Genomic DNA, 25,116 nt, shown 5'->3' on the forward strand with positions numbered 1-25,116 from the left:
TAACAGGTAATTTACAGTAGAATTTTAAATTAATTAAGGTGGGTTTAAAAAAACAAAACACTCAATTATAAAGTAATTTTTATTTTCATTCGCCAACACGGTTAAATTTTTTTTAATATAAAGTAAGTAAAATTAAAACATAATAATATGTTCATTACATTCATAACTACTCCCCTACTCATATTATGTGATACCTAGTTAAGTCTCAAGTGTATAATGAAGTTTAGGCATATATTCGGACTTGCAATCGAACAGTCATTTTCGAGTATCGGAACGCTGTAATGTCAGAGTAAAATCGAACCTATCGTCGTTGCATTAAGGCTCAAATTAAGGGACACATTAAGAGTAGTAGAGCTTTTATGACTTACCTCGTCCGCTGACGTATATATATTAATTAACCTTAATTTAAAACAAAAAAAAACACTAAGCATATTTAAATTCTAGATTCTAGATACTCGAAAAGGCCTCCAAGATTCGCATGATATTGATAAAATAATCCTAGGTTAAAGTCAACATTTGCGTTTGCTGCGTGATGTGCATCCGACCCTGCCTAGCTGCTGGCTCGTCCCGTGTCTTCAGCTTACAACGCAACAGTTGCAACATATTTTGCCACAGCCGCGTCTGTTCTTCCACAGCTCCTTGCCGAGAACTAATCGTCCGCTGCTCCTAAAATTGAAATTGCAATGATATCAGAATACACATTTCCCATTTTTTCACCCCAGGCTATGTATTTTTACATAAAATCGAAATCAATAGGTATTTAATATGCACATTAAAAAACTTGTTTTTTCTACCAATATTTTTAATTACTTGCTGAATCGATGATGATTTATGTTACAGAATGATTCAAACGACTTAGATATGTTGATTCATACGAATTAGATATAGAATCCCACTTCTGATGTCGGCTCTGGTATCAGATTCCACTTTTTGATATCGGTTACTCGTAATATAGGATCCGATATCTGAGTTATTTAAACCACCTCCTGTATGAGAAGTCTGTGATAACCTAAATAATTATAATTTTTGACAACAGAACTAATAATGTTAAAAATAATAATTGAAATTAATTATGGTTGAATTTAATTTCGACCACTATGATAAAATTAAATATACCTCTTCCAAATTCTTTACAATCTCCTCTACATCGGCGACCCTTTTCTTCAATTCTTCCATTTTTGATGGCTTTCTCGGTGATTGCATAGAGTTTTTCATCTCGAACATAACAACTTCTTGCAAACTCTCCGCCTTTGTAATTTTTTGTCTCAAGTTTTTCCACTCATCCTCTTTATTATTTAACTGGTCGGTCAAATCATTGACTTGATTTTTCAATGGTTCCATTTGTGACGATATATTAATGGATGTTGCTTCGTACACTCTCTTTTTTTGTTCATATTGCTGTTGTACTTCTTGGAACTCCTGTTTGATAGGTTTTACTTTGTCTGCCAAAGGCTGAATTTCTTGACGAACTTGCGATAGTTTTTGTGCTGTTTGAGCCACAAGCTAAAAATTCATAGATTTAAAACTTATAAAATATTAGATTCTACAACGAGCCTCTGCATTTTACTTCAATTCCTAGTAGTAATATTGTAAGAAGATAAAAATTTGTTTAAATTATTATAATTAAATTTTAAATTCTAACTTTTCTGTTGTTCTGTAATATGAAATAGAAATACAAAATTGTTTTAATTTCACTTTAAGTTATTATTATAGAGACAAATTACACATACACCATGTAAAATGCAATGTAAAATTACAATCCGTTTCTGTTTGCTTGAAAACCAGAATAACTGGGCTCTAAAGCGCATTTTATGCACTTGTTGTACAAGCATCAGAGTAAAGTTTGCACCCTAAACAGCGTGTTGTGCGATCCTTGGAAGTGTGCCATTCAAACCTATTTATGTTGCTATCCGTACCTGAGATAAATCATGCAATGATTTTTTAGCAAAGTCCGCATTTTTGTCTTGAGCTCTTTCGACAATATCGTCGTCATCAATTTTCATTTTTTTATGATTCACTAGTGCCATTTCGATTGTAGGGTCATTGGTGTTTAAAATATGTAGTGTTCTTGTTAGTACACCGGTTTCCACCTAAAAAATCATATTGAAGTTACAATATTACATTTTATTGTTAATATTTCATATCTGGTCTATACATACCCAGACTACCACCAAATCGATCGGCGTGGTGGATGGAAACTAGTACATCATTCGATTTTTTTCATTGTAAAAGTATAATATAATCTGTTTTTAAGAAATTTGGACGGATTTGTTATTTCGTGTGGTTTTGTAGCAGGTTACAAGAGGAATACGAAATTAAGAATTTTCACAAAATTTCAAAAACTTAAGAACAGTCTAGGCCTTTTTGCAACAAACCTCTCTAAAAAGAGCAAAGGCTGGTATCAAAACTTGATATGATTAATTATGTTGACGATGTGTACCTTAAATGTTGAAAGGTTAGCTCTTTGCCGTTTATAAAGAGTACTTTTAGTTCGTAAAGTATTCACATACTTTTTCAACTCTTCTCCTCTAAGCACAATGTCACCGAGAAGTTGCTTCACCTAAAAAATATTACCATTTGAGTTGAAACGTGACATAAAATATAATATGTTACCTATATATAATAGTACATATAAGTGAAGTTCAGCCATACCCATGGCCAGTGGCGTGCACAGGGTTTTTGACCAGGGTATGCATAAAGCAGGCACATGGAAAAAATCGCCTCCAATACGAGTTTTATAAAATAATTTGGGTATGCAGTGCTTTTGCGCATGTATGAAGTGCACGCCACTGCCCATGGCTGAACTTCACTTGGCGTAGTGTAATTCACAATTTAAACTACGCCAAGGCTCTCAACAATACCTTCTGACAAAATGGTGATAAGTAGGACAAGCTTAAGGATAGTCCAGCTTCACGTATGAAAAGAAATGCTTTTATTTGTATTACAGATGGACATATTTATTGATTTATTTAATAAATAAATGACATATTTTTTGTGCTTATTTATATTTTATTCATTAAAGTTCGATTAAGGAGGATGTATAACTTAAACTAATAATGATATATATAGTCTCTACTGCGAAAAAAAAGGTATGTAAATTAAAATTAATATAGCTACTTAGATTATATATCTATAGATATGTTCTAACCGTACTAGTATGATTATTGATAAAAGGTCTTTCAAACCTACGAACAAACTATTCAGGTTTATAATATTAAATTGTAGATAAAGTGCAATGGATTAGAATAGAAGAATTTTTTTTCCTGATCCCGAACAAAGATTTGGCTCAGCACCATTCTGAAGGAAATCACAAAGAAATTATCTGAGCTAAATCTCTCGACGCTTCGACATAATGACCGATTACCCACTTGAAATGGAAAAATATCTTATCTGTTTCTACGATCACCCAGCACACCCAATCATTTGAGAAGTCATTTCTGTTTTATAAGTCAAAGTATGAATTGTGAAAATATATCTTATTATATTGCATTTTATACCCAAATCAACCTGACCTCATTTTGGGACTGTCCCTAAGTGTGACGTTGTAATACGAGTGTCATAAGATCTAAAATTAGAATTATCATAAAATCCCGGGATTTATATATAAAGTATCCTTTATCCGTTTCCAGGATATAAGCTATATATTTAGCTTTAATATTATGTGCTTAATTCCACCAAGCTCAGAACAGCGGTCGAAATAAACAAAGGTAACAAACAAACAGGCTAACTTACACTTCATTAATAATGTTAGAAGGTTTGGATTGAGTCAGCGATATCGATGAAGAAGTACGGAATTGAGTGGCAAAAAAAACATGGGTATTTTTATGCCTCAATAACTCTTACTCCAGTTCAGATTTCTAGACTAGGCATATCCCTATTTAAGAAATAAATATATGTACTAACAGAGTGTAAGAAATAGTCTAGAATCACTGTTAAAAAAATATGATAATAAAAGTAAATAATAAAATTATATCGTAACAACGTGGTAGGCAATTTATTAGTATGATCAGTATACATCTGATCAATCTTAAAAAAATCTTAACAAATTATGTTAAAGTTTTCAGCAACATCTTATGAACGTAAGTTGTTTATATATTTAGTATGTTAATAGCAATATCCTCTACTGTCGCTTTCACTTTCAACAAGGATAAAATGTGACATTAATTTTGAAAAGACTCTTAAAGACTGGATTGCATACGGCAATCTTATAAATCAACTTGTGAAAATATAGTGTAGTATTCGTTTCTATTTTTAAAAGAACCAGTGCAGACTCCTATTTTATAGACCAAGCGATCTAGCAACGAGGTCAAAACAATACCAGCTAATGGCGATACTTACCAAGTACCTCCGTATGGTACTCGGTAGCGCCATAAGCATAGTTTAATGCCAAGTCGGTAGGTACTAACTTGTATTGAATTGGGTCAAGTTTCAAAGTCAAAGGTGTACAGAATACACAAACCAATCTATAAATTAGTACCAAACTATCTAATTGCACTTCAAATTTATTTTCATTCCTAAAGTTTAGATTGTTATTTTTATAAATTGTTCAAATAGGTATAATTTTCTACCGAAATGTCTAAATTCTTTAAATGTCTTAGTGAATCTTTTAGACACATTTTATACTTACATTATATGAACAGCCATACGGTGGCTTTTACAGTTCCTTATGAATTAATACTGTGAAAGTAACTTAAATACATAAAGAGAGACAAAGAGATATATATAGGATATTAATTATTAATTATTATTCTTATTAATTTTTTGATAATCTAATATATACAGACAAGTTAACTATATGTACACAGGCATCGCTGAACGCCCGACGAGTTCAGCGTAATGATGGTTTCAGAATGCTGTTGGGCTTACCACGTTATTGTAGTACATCAGAAATGTTCGCGAGGGCTCGTACTGACTTTATTGCCATCAGAAGAAAACGAATAGCATCCTTGATGAAAAGAACGTGGGTAAGCAGTAACGGCATTCTGAAAGCAATAATACATCGATACGACTCTCCAATTTACAAGTTGTATATTAAACTCCACGTTGGGCTGCCTGGACGCAGAAATTTTAATTTGTAACTTTTTTTTTTATATTGCATATTAATATTTAATGTAAGTTTTTTGATTTAGTTTAGTTTTTAATTATTCTATTTATGTTATAGTGTAGGGTGTAGTGATGGGTCATAGATACCAAATAAATAAATAATATAAAGAATAAAATAAAAATAAACCTATAATAATAGGTACAGCTTAAAATTTTAAAAAGCTCGTCCGGGGAAGTTCCACCGTCATGCTTATTTCTTCCGTCTAGCAGCATTGCATATAGTATTGCTTTGTTCCGGTTTGAAGGTCGTGGTGGCCGATGTCATTACATACACATGAAGCTCAATCTACGCCCCAGATTGATGGACACAATCTTTGAAGCTCGCTGCACTTTGAAGAACTTGCTACTTGCTTGCTCTCGGCTAAGTAGGTGGCAGTGGCGTGCATAGAGGGTATGCACAGTGTATGCAGATGATATAAATTGAAGAAAATCCCCAGTACGAATTATAAATACTTAAGGGTAGGCTTTTTATAACTCTTACAAAGCCTATCCTTAAGTTTTTTATAACTTGTACTGGAGATCTTCTTCATTTCATATCATCTGCACTGGTAGGTGGGTTACCTGCTCAGTCCGTTAACTAAAAAATGGAAGTTTATTAATCGAGTCAGTGATTTAAGAACAAAATTCTCTACATCCGCATCTGATCATCTGCAGAGAAAGACTTATCTCAAAATACTCATATGTAACCTGGGAACGTAGGTCCGCCAGTGTAGCCTCATGTTCCTTCAAGGTGGCTGTCAGCTCATGAACGCGGGCGGCGCTTGCCTCCTTGTTGCGTCGTATAACAGTCGCTTGTTGGCGAAACGGAGCAAGCTTGTCCTCCTGAGGGTCCGAAGCTGCCAATCGGCGCTGAACGAGCTGTTCGATTTCACTGTTAACAGCTGCTATCTGGGGACAATATTGGGGATAATGGTCATCATCACTTAACTTTTACTGGCCCCATGCGCGTACCCAGTGGCGTGCACTTCATACATGCACAAAAGCACTGCATACCCAAATTATTTTATATAAGTCGTATTGGAGGGGAAGTTTTGCCGTTTCATGCAATTTTCCTACTGTATGCATATCCTGGTAAGAAACCCAGTGGCGTGCACTGGGTTTCTTACCAGTGGGGTACCCAGGGGGGCAAATCTGACAAATGTATAAACACTCTTAGGAAATGTATGGTGGCAAGGATACAGACACACAGACAAGAAATACCTACAGTTTTGGTCTCAGTGTAAAATATATGGGCCCCTCCAAAAAATGTTAACAAATCAGACGCGGACGATCTGACTTAAAAAAAACATTGACTGGCCTATTACAGGGCACAGATGTCCTTTAAGAATGACAAAGGTTTAGGCAATAGTCCACCACAGAGCCAAGTGTGAAATGCGTAAATTTAAAACGCACATAACTCTGAAAGCATAAGAGTAGGTACGTGTGCCGGGAATGGAACTCGGTCTCCACGAAAGGGGGTATGAATCCCTAACCACTAGGCACTAACTATATTCCCTACTATATGTAGGTTAGATACCGAAATTTAATATAGGAGCAAAAAAAGAAATCAAGGAAACCGCACTTTGCCTAAGCAAATCGACAATGAAGTGATAAAGTTTTATTGATATGGCTTCGTCCGGTGTTCGCGTTCCTTTTTACATCTTCTAATTTCATTGGACAGCATTCAGGCGCTACGCTGCGACAGAAGCTTTATGCATTTTTTATTTTCATATATCAAATTAATATGAAATCGTGCAATCGTAAATAGAAACCTTAAGTAAAACAAAATGAATAAATAGAGTTTCGTTAAAAAAAATATATATTAATGCGATTAAAGTTATCGGAACAATAAATATTCTGATAACTTTAATCGCAACAATAATTGCAGAATATAAATACAAAATAAGTAAATTTGCGAAGAAAGGCATACGGTTTCAAAAGCATCATGCTATCTGCCGAGGCTTGAGAGTTGGTTTTTTAAATTTCTGAAGTGGAAATATAGGTTTCCCATTAAAAATTGTCTACATCTTCGCAACGCCTAATACTTCCCATTATATCTATTAGATAATACTTAAGTTAATCGTTTTTTTTAAAATACCCAGCTACCTATATTGTATAGCAATAAGACGCAATTTATTTTACCTACCTTATCCTGTACCGTGATAACATCAGATCGAGCCGGATGTTGCTCCGAAGCAATCGCTTGCATAATATTCAACTCTTTCTGTAGGCTGCCCATCTCTTGCGGTAGTTTTTCTTTCATCAGATAACTGTTCAGCTGAAACACATTATGGCCGTGATAGCCCGTGTGGGTAGGACTTCGACTTCACTTTCGGGGGATCACTTTCGAGTCCGGCACACACCTCTGACTTTTCTAAGTTATGTACGTTATTTAAGCAATTAAAATATCACTTGCTTCAACGGTGAAAGAAAACATGGTAAGGAAACCTGCGTGCCTGAGCAATATCAATATTTTTTTTCAAAGGTGTGTGGAGTCCAACTATTCGCACTGGGCCAGCGTTGTGAACTAGAAGGGGTTAAGGCTGTAGCCTTAACCCCTTCTCATTGTGGAGGAGACCCGTGCCCTGTTGTAGGCCACTAATGGTTTGTTATGATGATGATGATGATAATCATCTTAAGGCTATTTATTCTCCCACAGCTAAGATAGATTTAAATCATAAGACACTCCACCCCAATTATTGATAATAAAAGTGTGACAGCCTAGCGTGTGCTGAGGAGGGGACAGAGTTTCTTAACAGAATCAACTTCAATCACGATGCCTAACAGTTTTTGGCCCAGACCAGGAAACGAACCTCATAATCCAAAGTCGAGTATGGATCATCATCGTCATCATTATAAGCCATTCCTACAAAACACACCCGTGCTTTGTAGGAATGGCTCCTGTATGAATGAGAAGGGTTTAGGCCTCTTATTGGTAGATCACACACCTTTAAGGACATTATGGAGAACCATCAGGATGCCGGTTTCCTCACGATTTTGTAGACCGCTAAACCAAGTGATATTAAATTGTTGAAAACGCGCATAACTCCGAAAAGTTAGAGGTGCGTGAATTAGGTTCTCACGAAAGGGAAGTCGAAGCCCCGACCACAAGGATATGGGGATAGATAGGGATGGTCTTCGAAACAGCTACGCAACTTAAATAGTAATTTCAAACTTCCATTCAACAATACTCGTTTTTCATCGTTCAAGTAAAAAGTGTTAAACTGGATTATTTGTATATAAAACCACGTCCCACCTTCGTTACATTGTTCTCCATCAGGAAAGTCAATAGTTTTCTTCGAAAACATTTAAATTATTTGTATAGTTAAAAAAGGGTGCACACCTGGATTTCCTCTTGTAAATGTTTAATAACATCTGAAACCGTCTTGGGCGTGGCGCTTTGGCCGTGAATAACATTCAAATAACGTTTCAGTTGCTCGGAGGCTGTTTTCAGCTGGGACTGTTGCATATTGTACTGGAAACGAAAACACGTTATTTCTCTGAATATTAGATAGCCTTTAATTTTATTTAAAGCCTACCTTCCTACCTTCTTGCCTTCTTACCATGCGCTCAGTATTTTAAACCGTACCTTATGTGTTGGTTATTACAAGTATATTATTTGGATATTATTTACACTTGTGAACCAATGCTCTGAGTGTTGATAAAGCTATGGGAGAAGAATAAATTGTATCCTTTCCCCAGGGACAAAAATGTCTCCTGCTAATGCTAGCCGTGCTGCTAAGCCAAGGTCCAAGCTGGTCTAATTTGCCGGCCTTTTGCAAATAATCTGGAATCTCTCCATTAGGTTGCAATGATGCGCGCGAATCATTACATAATTAAATACAATTAGTGTAATGAGAAAGCGTTGGACAAAGGGCACCAAAAGTCAATCTCGTTAATGAAATGCTATCTTCTCATACAAATTAAAATATGTAGGTAACTACATGCTAGACCTTTAATTGATATGAGTGTCAACGATATACGGGTGCCAATTCTGCGTGCCTGGTGTGAGATTATCTACGTACGTCTACATATACAAGATACTAATCTAGGCAATACTGTTTCCCAGTATTGTAACTAGAAGACTCTTTCATAGTTAAATTTAGTATAAAAAAAACAGAAAAACGAAAAAGAAGTAGAATACAAAAGTCGGTCTTATCGCTTGATAGCGATCTCGGCCAGGCAACCTTAGAATTAGGAAATAATAAGGAGAACAGACTCAGGGGGCTTAAAAAAAATTTTGAATACATATTATATACATACTAAGTCATTAACTAATTTACACAAAAACGTCATACATTATACTTTACATAAAACTTTCACGCGATCTGAGCTTATTGATATGTTTCAAATAGTGCATAGAATTAAGAACATATAGAAACCGTGTAGACGACTAATACTGAAGCATCAAAAACCACTCTTTAGTAGTGTTTGTCGAACAGGCGGTTAGTCACTTCATTCCTTTTAGCAGTTGACGTTATTATTTTAACTTTAATGTTCTAAATGTAACCATAAAATGGAGAAAATGTGTAAAATGGGAAAAAGTTTGTGAGCTAGCAACATTCAGCGGGTGTGAAGTGAGACGTCAACAGGGCTATTTCACTGTTTTTTGACACTACATGCAATAATTGATGAATGAGGGTGAGGGTTTATGTTCTTAATTATCTGTGCGTAATGCTATCTTTTTCAAGGGGATACGGTGTTAAAAGGAAAGCACTATATATCTGATAATTTAGTTCAGTGATTTGTTTACTATGTGTGTGTGTGTGTGTGTGTGTGTGTGTGTGTGTGTGTAATGTGTACAACATAACTATTGGCACCATTATCTATTAAAGGCGCTTGGAGCTTTTAAAATCCATTAAGTGACTCGTTCGTGAGAAAATAAAAATGTCTATCGAGAGAATGAGGCCACGTGTAAAAGCACAGGCATTTATTTCTAGGTTAGAAGAAGTCATAAACTTCAAAATGTCTTATCCGCGATTGAATTGGACATTATGTACGATTTAGCTTATATTTTTAATTATCATTATATTTGTCAAATTATTTTTCATATTATAGTATTATAAAAAATAAATTATTCTAAAGACTACAATTTTAATTGAATTATGTTATATGTTATATTTATTATGAAATTATTATTATCCTTTTTTTAGAATTTAGCGATAAGTATAGATAAAATTGTAACTATGGCGGTGGCGGCGTAAATTCACGCTAGACCTATTGGTTATCTACGTATTCAAGTTTTTTATAAGCAAAGTAAAAACAAATCCAGCACTAGTAGCTATTAAATGTGCAAAAACATACTTGACTCTCCAGTTCCTTTTCCCTTTCCTGTTGTATTCGCAAGAGTTTGCTTGAATTCAATAAATCTTCCTTATCTCTAACGTCAACCAAGTGGATTTGGACATTTTCCAATCTCTTTATCACTGTGCAAGAGAACATTTTTGTTTAAGGAGGACATAATATATTATATTGAAACAATGCTGTGCTTTAAACTTACACATTAAACGTATTTATGCATTCGAATATTTAACATTGTAAGCGGTGATAGCCCAGTGTGAAGGACAACGACTTTCGAGGGGCTAAGTTCGAGAACTCTAAATGTTCTAAGCTTAAATAGTATATTTGATGATAAAAATATTCATTTAAAATTTCTTAAGGATCTCCAATTAAAATAAAAAATTATAGCTTATTATACTTAGTGAAAAAAGTGGTTAAATTGTGCCAGTACTTTCGGAGCACTGGGTTCAAACAAACAAACTGACCAAAAAATCTTTTCTCTTTATAATATTAGTATAGAAGTATACTTACTTCTAGATGTACACTACTAGATGTACATTCGTATTTTGACAAAAAACAGGTTTCTTAATGACGTAATGAATCATACTCGTATCATATTATAGAATATCTTACAACCATTTTAATATTATCGAAAAACAAAGCACAGTTCTTCATCATACGATAAAGATAACAAACAAATGAAGCAAAAGTAAACATAATATTAATGGCAAAGGCACGAGAATTTGGCTCTCCAAATTATAATATTATAGCTTATGTGCGTTTTTAATTTAAGCAATTTTAATATCTTTGGAAACCTGAGAGTTCTCCATAACGTTCTCAAAGGCGTGTGAAGTCGTTGAAAGAAGCCCTGGCCACCACGATATCACCACTTTTTGTGTGTTGTAGGTATACTTAGTGTTTTATTGTACAACATAGGTAGCAAATAACCAAGTTAAAATAGGACAAGATATTACCTATATCCCTTTCGACGGCCATCTCTTTGATGTCATTTATGATTTCTGAAGCATTTTCCTTCTGCAAAATTCTTGTCCTTTTGTGGACATCTTTGAATTCGTCTATTAAATTTTGATACAAATCCAACAAATCTTGAATTGTGTTATTTCGGATCACATCGGCTGGAATATCTGGGATTTTCAGATACCTAAAATAATGCTAAATTAGGTTATGTCACACAAAATTCTTCCACATAAGTTGTAGACGCGAGCACTTAGTAGAAACCTAACTATAGGGACAGAATAGGCATAATTAAAGTAACAAAGAATCGCAAAAATATGTATTTAGGTAATATAAAAAACGTATTTTTATTTTAGTCGAAGTCTGTAACATCTACCATGACAGGTAAACGCTGAATCCAAAATTACGTCGTCACGTCTATATGAACATAATTTTGTACCGCTTGGACTTCAAAAATCTCAGCGCATGTTGTATTTTGTTATTTCAAATTATTAGTTGCTAAGTTTTTTGTTATAAATACCAAAATCAATAATCTGTAGCTATGGGACAATGACTTACTGAAGGTCTAAATTCAACTCTTTGAATTTGAATTTGGATCTAAATTGCCGTCTATGTCGTCAAGAGTGCGGCCATGACACCCGGCGAGCGTTTTCGCGGGATTTATTATTTTTATATATATTTTGCAATTTATTTTAAGAAAGCCTTTAATTTCTGCAAAAAAAATATATTTTTTTGGATATACTAGATACTTCATCAAGCATCATAAGGTTTTTCAACACCAACAACTTCTTGACGATCTTGAAATATTGGTAATGACAATTTTGTGGTGTTCGTACGAGGGTGTCGTACGAGGTGACTAATGATAATAAGTCTTTTATTCCATCCAAATAATAATACAAACATAGTAAAAAAAGTATGAATTAAAAAATAGTGTCTATAAAGTTTACAACACAATTTCGTTTTAGCAATTTTTTTCTTTATTATATTTAAGAATTAATTTATTAGGTATTGGTTTTCATATTTTATTTGCAAGGACCCCTCTCAGGTGAAGGCCAGTTGGTTCCTGCGGTCTTCTTAATATCATCCTCCCATCTCGTCTATCGACTAAGAGAATTTTACGGCGTAAGTACGGGCAGCAGCGTCCCCTATGCTACTATTACCTTCTACTTCGATCACCAACCCGTGCCCACCTTAGTGATTATGGGCAAACCCTGACCATTGGGAGCAGGAAGCCTAACCTTAAGTGGACTGCTATAGACTGTTGATGTATTAAACGAGGATCCATAATGATGTATTTAAATAATATAGTCTATAGGAGATTTTTCTGCTGTTCATCAGTTCGGCTGTTGCCGTGTTAATAAAAAAAAAATGTTGGTATATTTTCGCGAAAATGAAGAGATTACAAGAATCAAAAATTTATTTTATATTTTATAGTCGTGCGGTTTTGTACTTTTCCCATTTAATGCAACTTGGTCCGTCTTTGCCTGTAAAAAAATATTTCCGTCTGGAGATCTGGAGGAGGTAAATAGTCAGGCAAACCTATATAAATAATACTTGTTCAAATTTTTCGCAAATGTATGCATAATTCTGCGCTAAATTAATGGTTATTTATAATTTCATGTTAAATGCATTGGTACTGCACTGTTACAAAATTTTTTTTTGGTTGAATATTGATTTTAGGACAATTTGCAAGATGTCCGGCATAGCATATCAAGTGAGATCTTATGAAAGGACTTTTAGAATAGGCTTCATAATATCATTCAAGCATTGATCTATTTCTAAACATCTAAGCTCAGTTCCAATTCAGTGGTAAGTGGCAACCTACTGTTTGTAAACTATGTTAGGAGTCCTTGTTTCACTCTTATACTGAGTAATATGAACAACTCTTTGAAGTTTTTATTAATGAATGAAAATCAAACACAAGATGTTGGCGCAAGTTGCTTTCTAATATTTATCGAAAGAACCTCAGAAATTGAAAATATAAATTTCACTTTCAGTACCTACGAAAATATTTCATGATCCATATAATTGTAGTCAAAGAGCTGGTAAATTTTTTGATCAAGTTGTGTTAAGCCTTATCCAATACATATCTTTATGCTCTTAATTTCTTAATTTATATCTACCATATTTCTATATAAAATTAAAAAGTCATCCCGTCTCGAAAATAGCTCGACCGGTTTGTATAAGTAGATATTTTTGAATTTTTTGGTCTTCTCTATAGATACTGTATTCTGGTTAGCGGTTTAAAAACAAGCATTAGGCATAAAACTTAATGTGAGAAAATTTTAAATCTTGTTTCTATTTATAATATATAAATAATATAAATTTATATATATAACTTAAAAATATATTACTTTTCATTTCATCCATCAATCTCATTTTTTTCGTTTTCATACGATCGATATTTTAACTTTCAATCCTTATTGCAAAATCATCGTTTTACGGCGGGAAAATTGCTAATTCTGACGGTAACATAGAAATTCTAAGCGGTTGAAGTCACGGGCTCTCGCTTTGCTTTTATATTACTTAATACAGTACAGGTAAGATTTTTTTTTATCCGATACAAAATATTCTCAGCAAACGGTTCGCGCGCTCTTAGACGTATAAGTAAATATTGTACGTACAAAGTACAAACTTATTGCGGTGAGCGGCCGTCCTGCCGACGATAAATATAAAAGAGAAGGTACTTAAACTACGAGGGAAAGCCGTAACAAAAGTTTTTGACACGTACAGCTATTGTATCGGGAGTTCCTAATTGATATTAACGAGACCAAAAATAAAGCTTCGCAATAAATTCAAGCACATGCACATAGCCACTTTATTTTGTTATTAAAAGAACAATAGTACGTAACAATTTCAGTTTTGTTGAACATACCTACACCTACTTATCAAGCATTAGATATTTCGATCTGATTGAATTTCGTGAATCGTCATCGACCCATTATTTCTCCAATAAAGGTTACGGGTCTCTTCTCAGAAGAATAACGGTACCTACAAGTCGTAGCTTCCACGCTGGCCCACGCGGATTGATTAAAAACTACTATACTTCCCTAAAAGTTAGAGGTGCGTGCCGGGATCAAAAAGGGTCCCATCGAAAGGTAGGTTGATGTCTTACCCACTAGGTTATCACCGTTTGTGTTTTATGTACTTACGATCAATTCTATTTCTCTTTTTTTACTCCATAAATAGTAATTTACAGAAAGCTAAAATAACCTATGTGTGTTTCAAAAAAAACTAAAACTACTTCGAAACTAATGCAGAGAGGCAGTTCATAAGAAACTTGCAACACTACCCCCTTTGAATTGTCAAACTTTAAAAAGTTATTGGCTAATCTATAATACGAGTATATACAATATATAACGGCTATTGGTAGTCCTTTGAAAGGCGTAGTCTTAAGAAACCTTATAAGAATACGATAGTGAAAAAAGTAAGAAACCGCGATATAAATAAGTAGGAATAGACTGTGGAAAAGCTCATCCACAAGAACTAGGCTGCGGCGCTGGATGATAAGGCGTTATTTACATGGATAGTTTCTCAACTCGAATTGTATTAAAACATCTTACTCTACTTCCACATTGCACTGCGGATATAAAAAGAAAGCCTTTATTACCAGTTAATCATTAAAGTTATTTAACAATCTTGAATTGGCGAGTTGCGCCTTCAAAATATTTGCTACAACCATGTGAACATGTGGTATATAATATCAAAGAGGTTAAACAATTTCAACCGTCAGAAGCAGTTAGTCGGGCTATTACCCAAAACAGCAATGGTATGTTATTCGCTCGCAATTAAGTTCTCACTATTCGGGGGACATTTCTGCCACAATTATAATCTTTATTTTAAGTACGCGAAGGACGTTTCAGGTGTATCGTGTGGTGACGGCAGATCAGAATACAGTTGTCACCACCTTTCCTCGTCGAGAATGGGCAGCAGCGTCTTCTGTGCTACTATCTTCTACTGCTACTACTACTATCACGGGCATGGGCAAATAAATCAAATCCTGTTAGAAGATACCTTTAGTCCAGCGATAGACCATTATAGGATTCTTACGAAGGTATTTATCATGTGGTATGTACTAGTAAGTATTTGACGGCCGATTGGCGCAATTTGCAGCGACCCTGCTTTCTGAGCCTAAGGCTGTGGGTTCGATTCCCACTACTAGAAAGTGTTTGTGTAATGAACATGAATGTTTTTCAGTAAAAAACATTACAGTAACAGTATATATTTATGTATATAATTCATAAAAATATTCATCAGGCATCTTAGTACCCATAACACAAGCTACGCTTTCTTTGGGGCTAGATGGCGATGTATGTATTGTCGTAGTATATTTATTTATTTATATAAAACAGTAGGTAATTTTGAAATTCTGCTTTTAGCTATGGAGAAGCGCCCATTGTGTATCAGCGAATTTATTAGGGATATATTGTTTCCAGGTCATTACACCCCCATCCTTACTTTACTGAGTCTAATGTGTTTTCGCCTTTAGTGACAAATCGCATACATATCTTTAAAAAAATATTCGAAAAACACTCCATGTAAATAGCCCTTATGCTAGCTAGCTAGAACTTGTCGCTATAAAATTATTTTCTCAATCCACTCTCAAGGTAGTACGTACTTATTGACAGACAGAATTTTTAAAGCCCTTTTTTTCATCGACAGTTTGATACAGCAAAGACTTCCATTATGTATTTTTGTTTTAGGTACGCTACGGTTGGATATCTTGCGAGAATCTTTTATAGAGCTTCAGATGGGTTCTCAATATAGATACACTTGCAATGAAGCGAGTAATGATAATATTCTTTTCATGGGTACTTAAAACTCCGCGCTATTCATGAGGAAATTAAATACCTACCACGGTAGGTAGTTCCTACTATGTAAATAATGTACCTATTAAAGGTACAAATCAGCAACGCTCTGTTAATACCATCTGTTTTGACCCTAGCGCAGTGGGGAGCATTGTGGTCATTTTTATTATTCATTTATTTATTATTTACTAGCTGTACCCTGCCACGCTTCGCTGTGGCACATTGTGATTGAATGGTTGAGAAGAATAGACAAAAACAATCCTTGATGCGTATTATATATCACGCTAAAATTTCAGCGCGATCTGTGCAGAATTTTTTGAGTTTTTGAAGCGTACACAAACCAACATAACATTTATATATATATAGATGTACCTACTATAAATTGTGATTGTGAACATAAGATACATAAAGTTTACAAAGGAAAGCTTATCTCTATAAGAGATCTCTTCCAGCTACCCCAGGATGTGAGTAAGATGATTTCGATCCCCGGCGAGGAAAATTTGGGAATTTACAATTACCGAATTTTCTCTGGTGTCGCCTTGGTTGCCACCGTACGCGCAAAGACATAGCGACCAAGCGATGTTTTTTCGACGTATAGTAGAAATTAGGATCAGAAATAATCATCATTCATTTATTCTTTACCAGCTGTTCCCGCGACCGCATTTATTAAGGTTTTTTACTTATCCGGATGGTTCCCAAGGAAGGTTTTCCACATAAAAGTGCCTATGTTATGTACTATCAGCTCTCTCAATTAACTCTTTGTCATGAATTAAGTTTATTGGTGAGGTCAGGTTAGGTTAAGTTTATTGGCTTCGGCGAAAGAACAAACAAACAGACCTTCGCATTTATAATTATATTAGTCAGTTAGGATTTTAGCCTGCGGACATCCATTACTGAGCGTAGGCACATCCGCCAATTCAACCGGTCGTCACCCTTCCTTATCGACCCCCTCCTCCATTGCGCTGGAGGGCATTCCACGCTACGCTTGCTTGTCTGTGATCTCCACTCACTTTCCTGGTCATCGCACCTATGACAAGCATGGCCTGCCCACAGCCATTTCAAGTTAAATAAATAATAAATAAATATACTACGACAATACACACATCGTCATATAGCCCCAAAGTAAGCGTAGCTTATGTTGTGGGTACTAAGAAGACTGATGAATAGTTTTAAGAATAATTAAATACAGATAAACATCCAGACACTGAAAAACATTCATGTTCATCACAGAAAAAAATTCCAGTTGTGGGAATCGAACCCACGGCCTTGGACTCAGAAAGCTGGGTCACTGCCCACCGCGCCAATCGGCCGTCAAATGTCGTTGTTGATGGTCTCGACTCTGGGCTACGTCAATGAAAAGTCCTCCCGCGGATCTCTTCGATTCGAATTTTATCCTTAAGGGCCTTGCCCAACATTGCCTTTTCTGTAATTCGATTATATAATAGAGCTCAAAAATAATATCGAAAAAACAATTAATCTACTTACTTGGCGAGATATGCAGTGTTTTTCACTTGTTCTTTATTAGACAAAAGCCAATGTAAAACATGATGGATGGTTCTGGAATCTCCAGCGAGCAGCTGCGACCTAAAGAGCGTTGGTTCAACTCCGGGTGGAGGGCGGTATTTTACGCTTCCCAGCATTTCTAGCAGCTGTAACGTAACCGTTTCGGGATCATCTTCTCGAATATTGAGCTGTAAAGAAAATTACATCCATTGGCGTACCCAGATTCTGGTCTAGGGGAGGACAAGTGAGTTTTTTAGGTCACGGGGGGGGGTTACAGCTTCTCCTCCTAGGCCCACCTCCAAGGCATTGAATTGAACAGCACCAATTTCCTAACTATTGAGGGAAAAAAAAACGCAACAGGTGTTTTGTTTTTTTTTTTTTATATATACGCGCTCACCAAAAGACCAACCAGGCAAGGTCTTAGCTGTCTAGTAGCTTATATCTTTTGTATATAGACTTCGATAGTTTTCATGTTAACTCAGTGTATGGATAATTCGGTTTTAATTAATTTTAAAAGCGTCAACGAAGTAGGTAAATGTTTCAGAAAAGTTAAATTACCTGAGCAAGGAACTTAAACATCAGTGATGGTGTGTTCCACTGGTTAAAATATTAATCAAGAGTTAAGAGCATACAGAAACCGTGTACACAACTAATATTGAAGCATCAAAACCACTCCACTTTAGAGTAGTTTCTCGAGCAAACGGTTAGTCACTTCACTTACCAGTTAGCAGTTGAAAGTAATTATTTTACCTCTAATGTTCTAAACGTTTACCATAAAATGTGAAAATGAAAAAAAGTTTGTGAGCTAGCAATATTCCGCAGGTGTAACGTGAGACGTGTGCGGTGTTTACACTGGTTTTCATAAAATAAAAAATTCAAAATTCAGTTATTTCAAGTACCTAGGCCTAATATAAGCACTTTTGAATCGGCAAGTCTGTCTGTGTGTAGTGACTCTACCGCCGGTTCGTAAGGCAGAATCTACTGAGAAGAAGCCGGCAAGAAACTCAGCAGTTGCTCTTTTCCAATATCAACCATTTACATTTAACATTTTAAAATTCATTTTTCTATCTTGTGAGAGATGAAAGCAGAGCTGATTTTGAACACAATGCACTACATACAATAATGTCTGAATGAGGATTCTTATATGTTCTTAATTCTGTGATATTAATAGTCTTCTGCGATCTAAAACGGTTTTAAAAAAAAACATCTAAGACCATAAGATATGTAGGTAGGTATTACCTGCCACGGATTTATAAAAAAAAACATCTTACCTTTTCACCAGCGTTGAAATTAACGAGCAGGTCCACAAGCACCTGCAGAAGTTGCTTTTCATCTAAAGCGTCGAATTTTATCAGGTCGTAGTTCCTTCCTAGGTTTGTATTCAATTCTTTCACTATGAATTTAATTTGATCGGTCATCTTGAGGTTAGAAAATTATATTATCGCTTTTTTGACAGGTATTTTAATTAAATTGATTATAGGACTTCACAAGCCCTACCAATTTAAGATGGTATTGTTTAATCATTAATCTAAGTTGTCGTGCCTCTTCGTATGTGATTTGTATGTTGCAAAGGACGTTGCTATAGTAACTAACAAAGAGTACCTAACTATGCGATGATAAAAAACGACGTGAACCGCAAAGATAATAAACACTTAAAAATAGGTTAAAATATTTTTACTCAAATGTCAAATAAAAATGTCAAATGTAGATAAATATGATGCATAGTAATAAAATTTTTGGAACAGGCAAGATTTGAACCCAGACATCTGACTGCTGTGCCACTTAAACCAAGATTCTCGTAGGCACCACCAATGCCGACATTAATATAACCTTTCTATCACTTAAAGCGGTTGTAGTATCGTCTAGTATTGTAGCCTTGCAGTTTGCTGCATCTACTTTGATAAAGTTCCATATTACAATGAGACTTTAAACAAGAGGTTTAATTTATATACGTTTAGGTACAAAGAGGAAAGAAAAGTGCTAATTAGTTAAACCAGCAGTAAATACCTTTTAATACCTACTTTTGCGGGTATTGGCTTTGTCCAATTTCACACTATATATAATCATCATCATAACTTCAACCGATTGACGCCCACAGCTGGACATAGGTCTTTTATAGGGCCCAACGTTCCAAAATCCACGATCCTAGGCCGCTTATTTCCAGTCCCAGCGACACGTTAGATGCCTTCTATTCACCTCGCTGGGGGTGAACCAACGCTGCGTTTACCGGTGCCGGATCGCCATTCTAACACCTTGGGACCCCAACGTCCATCGGCCCACCGGTTCCGTCCATCTCCTCATTTCTCGATTTGACCACGTAGAGATAGGAGTATATAGCTCTTTCCATCGCGGCTGAGTGACTTGCTTTAACGTGAATCAAAACATAGTGAGGGAATCTGGATGCCGATTGAAGGCGGGTGAAGACCACACTTGTCTAGCGTGGTGGACCATGACCGAAACTCTTCTTATTCTAACAAGAAACTCGTGCCCTGTAGTGGGCCGTTTATCGATGGATAATGACGGATGATAATCCTACACCCAACGAACTCTAGTATGCTTACCTATTTGGACGGCACAATATTTGTTTTCGTATCCCATTGTTATACTTAAATAGCTTAGGGAAATAAAACACCAAAAAATCATGGAATAAATTATATTTCTATTATAATACAATCATTACTATCCATAATATTGTTATCGTCAAATCTCAACAAGTTACCCTCTTACAATGTACAGTTTGTGCTTAACTCACTGTATACAAGTAAACCCCGGAATCTTACAACACAATCGTGACCAACAAGTATCGCCTCACAGCCTTCCTGACTACCTTCACAAGAAACATGTAATTGATTTACTACAATTCTCTGATTAAAGCATAAACTGAATTAAAAAATAACCTATTAACCTACATGATACTGCTAAACGACTAAGAACTAAATTCGTGCGATTGTGGCAATCACACAGGGAACCTCACTGGCATAGTTGCTACCTAGCACCGACAGGGTTGGAGAAGTGGACTCACACAAAATATTAAGTAATCCAGTCAAAATATTTTCAGTTCACACGTTTTGTTTGCGTCACACACGCATCTGTTTTTATTAACACGCAAAGTTGTAGCCCTAATTATTTCTAATTCTAAGAAATTTCAGATTTTTAAATGTAAATTTTATTTAACTTAGTACGTTTTGTATTTATATAATTTATAACAGAGATTGATATTACTAAGAAAGTTACAATAAACTAAGTTATCATTTTTCTAATTCTCCATTTTAACTGGATAAGAGTGTGTGCTATATAGACAAAAACAGGACTAAAAATCTAGAAATACTAGTCACATATTCTTATAAAAGTGATATTATAAGTATCCACCGTTTGTGATTATAAAAATAATCACTTCTCCTCCCCGTTTTAAACTTAAATGACAAATAAATAATAAAGCTATCAAAAGTAAAATTAAAGACTGTGAACAAAAGTTCTTCGGTCGAATGCCATGCTGATGACTCAAGTAACAATTTCAATTGGACAACTTTACAAACTTCTCTTAAACTATGGCATGCACCACTTTTACATTTTAGACCCTGAGTTAATAATTAAGTTTAAAGAAATGGTTAATTATAAAACGGAATATAATATTAATGAGCAAAAATGAAAATGAAAAACAATTATGTTGCACATAAAAATAATAATAATAGTCCAAATGTTCACTACATTCGGATTCCATTTTAATTTTATATTATTAATTCGAACATTCGAATAACGTTCATTACAAATACTGCTAATTTTATATAAACATAAATAATTTGTACTCTTCTAAATTAATGGAAATTCAATTATTTACAATGATATTTTTTATGAATTTATCTAATAATTATGATGACAAGATTATAAAAAAAAAATATGTGTCTTACTAGTTTATCATAATATTCAATTGTGTAAGTCATTATGGTGATAAGAACTTTCATTGAAGTACGAGGAACACAACCAAAACATAAGACTTATTAAAGTTTTTTTTTTTTAAATAATTACTTACAGGTTCGATTACTATTTTTTTTTATGATTTTCTGATGCATCTTTGCTACGCCCATGACGCTAAATCAAAACTAAGAAAGAGGTACTCAAAAGCCTCACACGTACTAACCCAAGAGTAAATTGTATGATATGTAAATAAGATGTTTATTTATTAGTTGGAAGGCCTTAATTTCCAAGTAATTGCGTCTTTTTACGCTTCTTAGTTTAGGCACTTTAATTCTTAAAAAAATACGTATCTTGTATTCATTTAGCATCAATAAGACATCGCTGTTCAAAGTTTCTACAAATCTTTTATTTCCGGTATTATTGCCGATCAGTTCTCTGGATAATCCTGATAAGCAAAATACGCACGCATTCGATTAATACTATTTATCAAAAAGGAATGTGTTAGATTTGAAAATGCTACGATGGCGACATAAACAAGTCTCTTCAAAGATCAAATCAGATTCATTATTAAAGTCATCCACATAAATGCAAAAAAAAAAAAAAACAAAAAATACAAAACAAACAACGTCAAAATATTTAAAAAAAACAAAGGACTCACAAACATACATGTTCCATAACATAAAATAATACCAATAACGTCGATGATCATAGTATTGCCTACAATAACGAAAAGTTTCTCGCTTAAAAAGTATCTACATCTAAATCACAAGTAAAAAATCAATAAGTCTACGCCATATTAAGGCAAATCGCAACAGTAACTACTTCGTACAAAAATGTTGATAAGTGAAACTAAACCACTGTCTGAGCACCAAATAAACAAAGTTATTTTAATATTACATATAATGATTCACGCAGTAGCCGCTGTAACTATTCACCTTAACTTATCAAGTGTCCAGGAACATCTACGTATATCATCTTTACAAATCGAGAACTGCGTTTCTATTTCCAAATTCCCTTATAATATAAAAAATTATAGCATATCCCTATAACGAGAAATTTTCTACTTATTTTCCAGCTCCGAAGTATATTGAAAATTAGAACAATATAATATAATAGATTTCGAGTTAAATAGAAAATCTGGTTGGGATACCGTAGGTGTAATAGGACGCTTGATTGGTTAACTGTATACTCAGTTCCATCGCTTAGCGTAACTCGGCTCGAAACGCGCTCAGCGGTTTTCAAGGCGAGCGGCGTCCGAGCGATCTACGGAAGCACCTCTGATGAGTCGGAAAGACTATCTTATAGCAGACCACCTTTCCGGCCGAATAGAAAGGTGCTGAGCGTGCCAAGAGGTGAGGACTGCGCCGGAGTACTGCTCGTCGGAGTCGACCCCACCGTTCCCAAGTCCGTGCGAGGCCGCGGCGCCCGCACTCTCCCTCTTCTCCCGTTCGCATTAAGACTACCAAGAGCAGCAGCATCCAATGCACCTTCTCCTGGATGAGCGGGAACTCCTAGTGGGGCGTCCGCTGTGTCGCCGCGCTCCGTTGGAGCAGCGGCGGGAGATCGAAGAGTCCGTTTCAAACAAGTCAACTGCTCCATCGGACTTCGATGGACAAGTCCCATGTAAAGAGATCCAGGTGTTTGTAAAGCTAGTGGCGAAGGAGACCCATCTGAGGCCGGAGATATTAGATAGCGGCGTCGGAGGATTGAGGTGCCGCTCGCAATGAGAGAGTGGAGAGAGGGAGGTGCGTCGCCGGGGCGGGGGGTCGGAGGGGGAGAGGAGTCCGGCGAGCCCAGTAGCGGGCTGTTGGCGGGGGTTGCTGTGGGGGTGAAGTGCGGGCGGGAGGAGGGCTGGCACAACGAGTCTCGGCGCGAGTGCACAGGCGAGACCGCGGCGGACGACCGGCGCGATGTGAGGCGCGAACTCCAAGCGCTTCCCAGTACGGAGCTGGAAAGACTGCTCATACCACTGCTACAGACGCTGCTCACGCTGCTACCTACGAGGCTGCCATCGTTTGGATGTAAAACCGTGCTGTTGCGAAAGGAAGTAAAAAAAGAAGCATAAGCAATATTTTTGAACGTAGCATTGTTTTACAGACTATGCATTTGATATATATGTACGTACATCAATTTAAATGAAACGTATCTGTTTACTTTAACAAAAGAATTCAAAATAACATGACTTCATGTAATGTTTTTGGAGTATTATACTCTACTATACTGAAATCGAGGACAAAATTGGAAAAATCGAAGAGAAATATAATTTGTGAGATTTCAATGGGTCTAAATTGCTACAGATAAGAACAAAGAAGTTACAGGTTTAGTGCAGAATGCACTCTTTTTTCTAGTTATGAATAATACTAAGCCTACAATGTAACTAGCTTAAAGCATGCATTAAAAAAGTTATAATTTATTTACTAATACATTAAGGGAACAGAAAAGTTTTAAATGAGTAGTTTTGTACCTGTTAGTGAAAGTATAAATATGGCTGGAGTGCGGTAACCGCAGCATGTCATCGTCTTCCTCCACGTCGGATAGCCTGTAAATACGCATGCCCAACGCCTGTGCTGATCTGGACCCTCGCACACCAACGCCTTCTTGCTCTTCGAGTAAACCTGCAACGAGCAAAGAAACGAAACTATTAAAGTCAAGCCGTCGAAGTAGCGTTGCCATGACAAAATATGAAAGACACGCAGACATTAAAAACAAGAATAGAAGAATATTTCTTCTATTCTTGTTTTTGTGGTGTGGAGTTGCTTACAATTTTTTTTGTATGTTTTTCGTAATTATAAAAAAATGTAATAGCTGCTATTTCTGGCATATAAAGTAGGTTAAAAATGTTTTGTTAGCATTAATTCATTACGCGAATCACATTTTTACTTTGATGATAAATTTATTCTAGTCTCTATATGAAATTATTTAACAATAACAATAGTTGGAGGACTAGGAAAGGACTACGTAATCGATAAAAAAGGTTGGATTTGAATTATTGCTCTAACCAGGTTGCTCTTCTAATAATTTTAAATGACATTGTGACATGGTGATAACAAAAAAAAAACACCTGGCTAAGTTTGTTGTGGGCTTCTTCTTAGTCCAGGACGCGTTTGGAACCCTCGTAGCTTTAGTTTTAATTTTACGAATGTGGTTATCGCCATCATCACACTACCGTGTAATTCTTATGTACGCATCAAAAGTGCCACCTATGGGCCTACTTGAATAAAGATATTTTTGACTTTGACTTTGACTTTGTTGACAAAAAAAAATTACTTTTAATTTATAAAAAAAAATCTTACCCGACATGGTTGGTTTAGCTAGCTGCGCCCACGTGTGCAGGGTGAGTGATCCCTCCATTGGCTTGACTATTTGCAGCTTATGAGGAAGCCTAAACCGCGCCATGCCACCCGCCGCCCCCGCTCCCCATACCGCACTCTCTTCACTTAAGTCCCTCTCTGTAAATATTTAATTTAATTTAACCCCAATAGCCACCACAGAATACTTGTCTTTTCTAAGAATAGAGTAGGAGACTAAGGAGAAGAGCCTAGGCCGTAGTCCC

The 25,116-nt window shown here is 35.6% G+C and overlaps 2 protein-coding genes across 6 annotated transcripts in view; both read right to left on the bottom strand.

Annotated features, from left to right (window-relative positions):
* Positions 1 to 96: 96 nt before the first annotated feature.
* LOC120624755 (intraflagellar transport protein 81 homolog) lies at positions 97 to 19,066 on the bottom strand. Its single transcript, XM_039891465.1, has 11 exons — positions 18,920 to 19,066; positions 17,631 to 17,836; positions 11,337 to 11,524; positions 10,387 to 10,508; positions 8,426 to 8,557; positions 7,229 to 7,360; positions 5,791 to 5,991; positions 2,441 to 2,560; positions 1,917 to 2,090; positions 1,117 to 1,503; positions 97 to 666 (listed from the first exon to the last, which is right to left on the bottom strand). The coding sequence occupies exons 1-11, from the start codon at positions 19,064 to 19,066 to the stop codon at positions 499 to 501; spliced, it is 1,977 nt and encodes a 658-aa protein (XP_039747399.1). The 3' UTR covers positions 97 to 498.
* A 1,219-nt stretch (positions 19,067 to 20,285) lies between these two features.
* Positions 20,286 to 25,116, bottom strand: part of LOC120624754 (trafficking kinesin-binding protein milt) — a 54,125-nt gene continuing 49,294 nt past the window's right edge. For all 5 annotated transcript variants that reach the window (XM_039891462.1, XM_039891460.1, XM_039891464.1 and 2 more), the window contains 3 exons: positions 24,857 to 25,012; positions 24,028 to 24,178; positions 20,286 to 23,595 (listed from right to left, as the gene is read on the bottom strand). In XM_039891462.1, coding sequence (XP_039747396.1) covers positions 22,863 to 23,595; positions 24,028 to 24,178; positions 24,857 to 25,012 — 1,040 coding nt within the window. In that variant the 3' untranslated portion in view covers positions 20,286 to 22,862. The remainder of the gene's footprint in view (positions 23,596 to 24,027; positions 24,179 to 24,856; positions 25,013 to 25,116) is intronic.

Source organism: Pararge aegeria, chromosome 6 (genome assembly GCF_905163445.1).
Source record: "Pararge aegeria chromosome 6, ilParAegt1.1, whole genome shotgun sequence".
Lineage (NCBI taxonomy): Eukaryota > Metazoa > Arthropoda > Insecta > Lepidoptera > Nymphalidae > Pararge > Pararge aegeria.

Bases quoted from the DNA above. Each gene is read 5' to 3' on its own strand.
- LOC120624755 (XM_039891465.1), bottom strand. From the start codon at position 19,066: ATGACCGATCAAATTAAATTCATAGTGAAAGAATTGAATACAAACCTA. The intron at 2,561-5,790 runs GTTACATATGAG...AATATTTTTTAG, and splicing joins TGGCGGACCTACGTTCCCAG to GTGAAGCAACTTCTCGGTGA. The intron at 667-1,116 runs GTATATTTAATT...TTTCAATTTTAG, and splicing joins TTGTAAAGAATTTGGAAGAG to GAGCAGCGGACGATTAGTTC.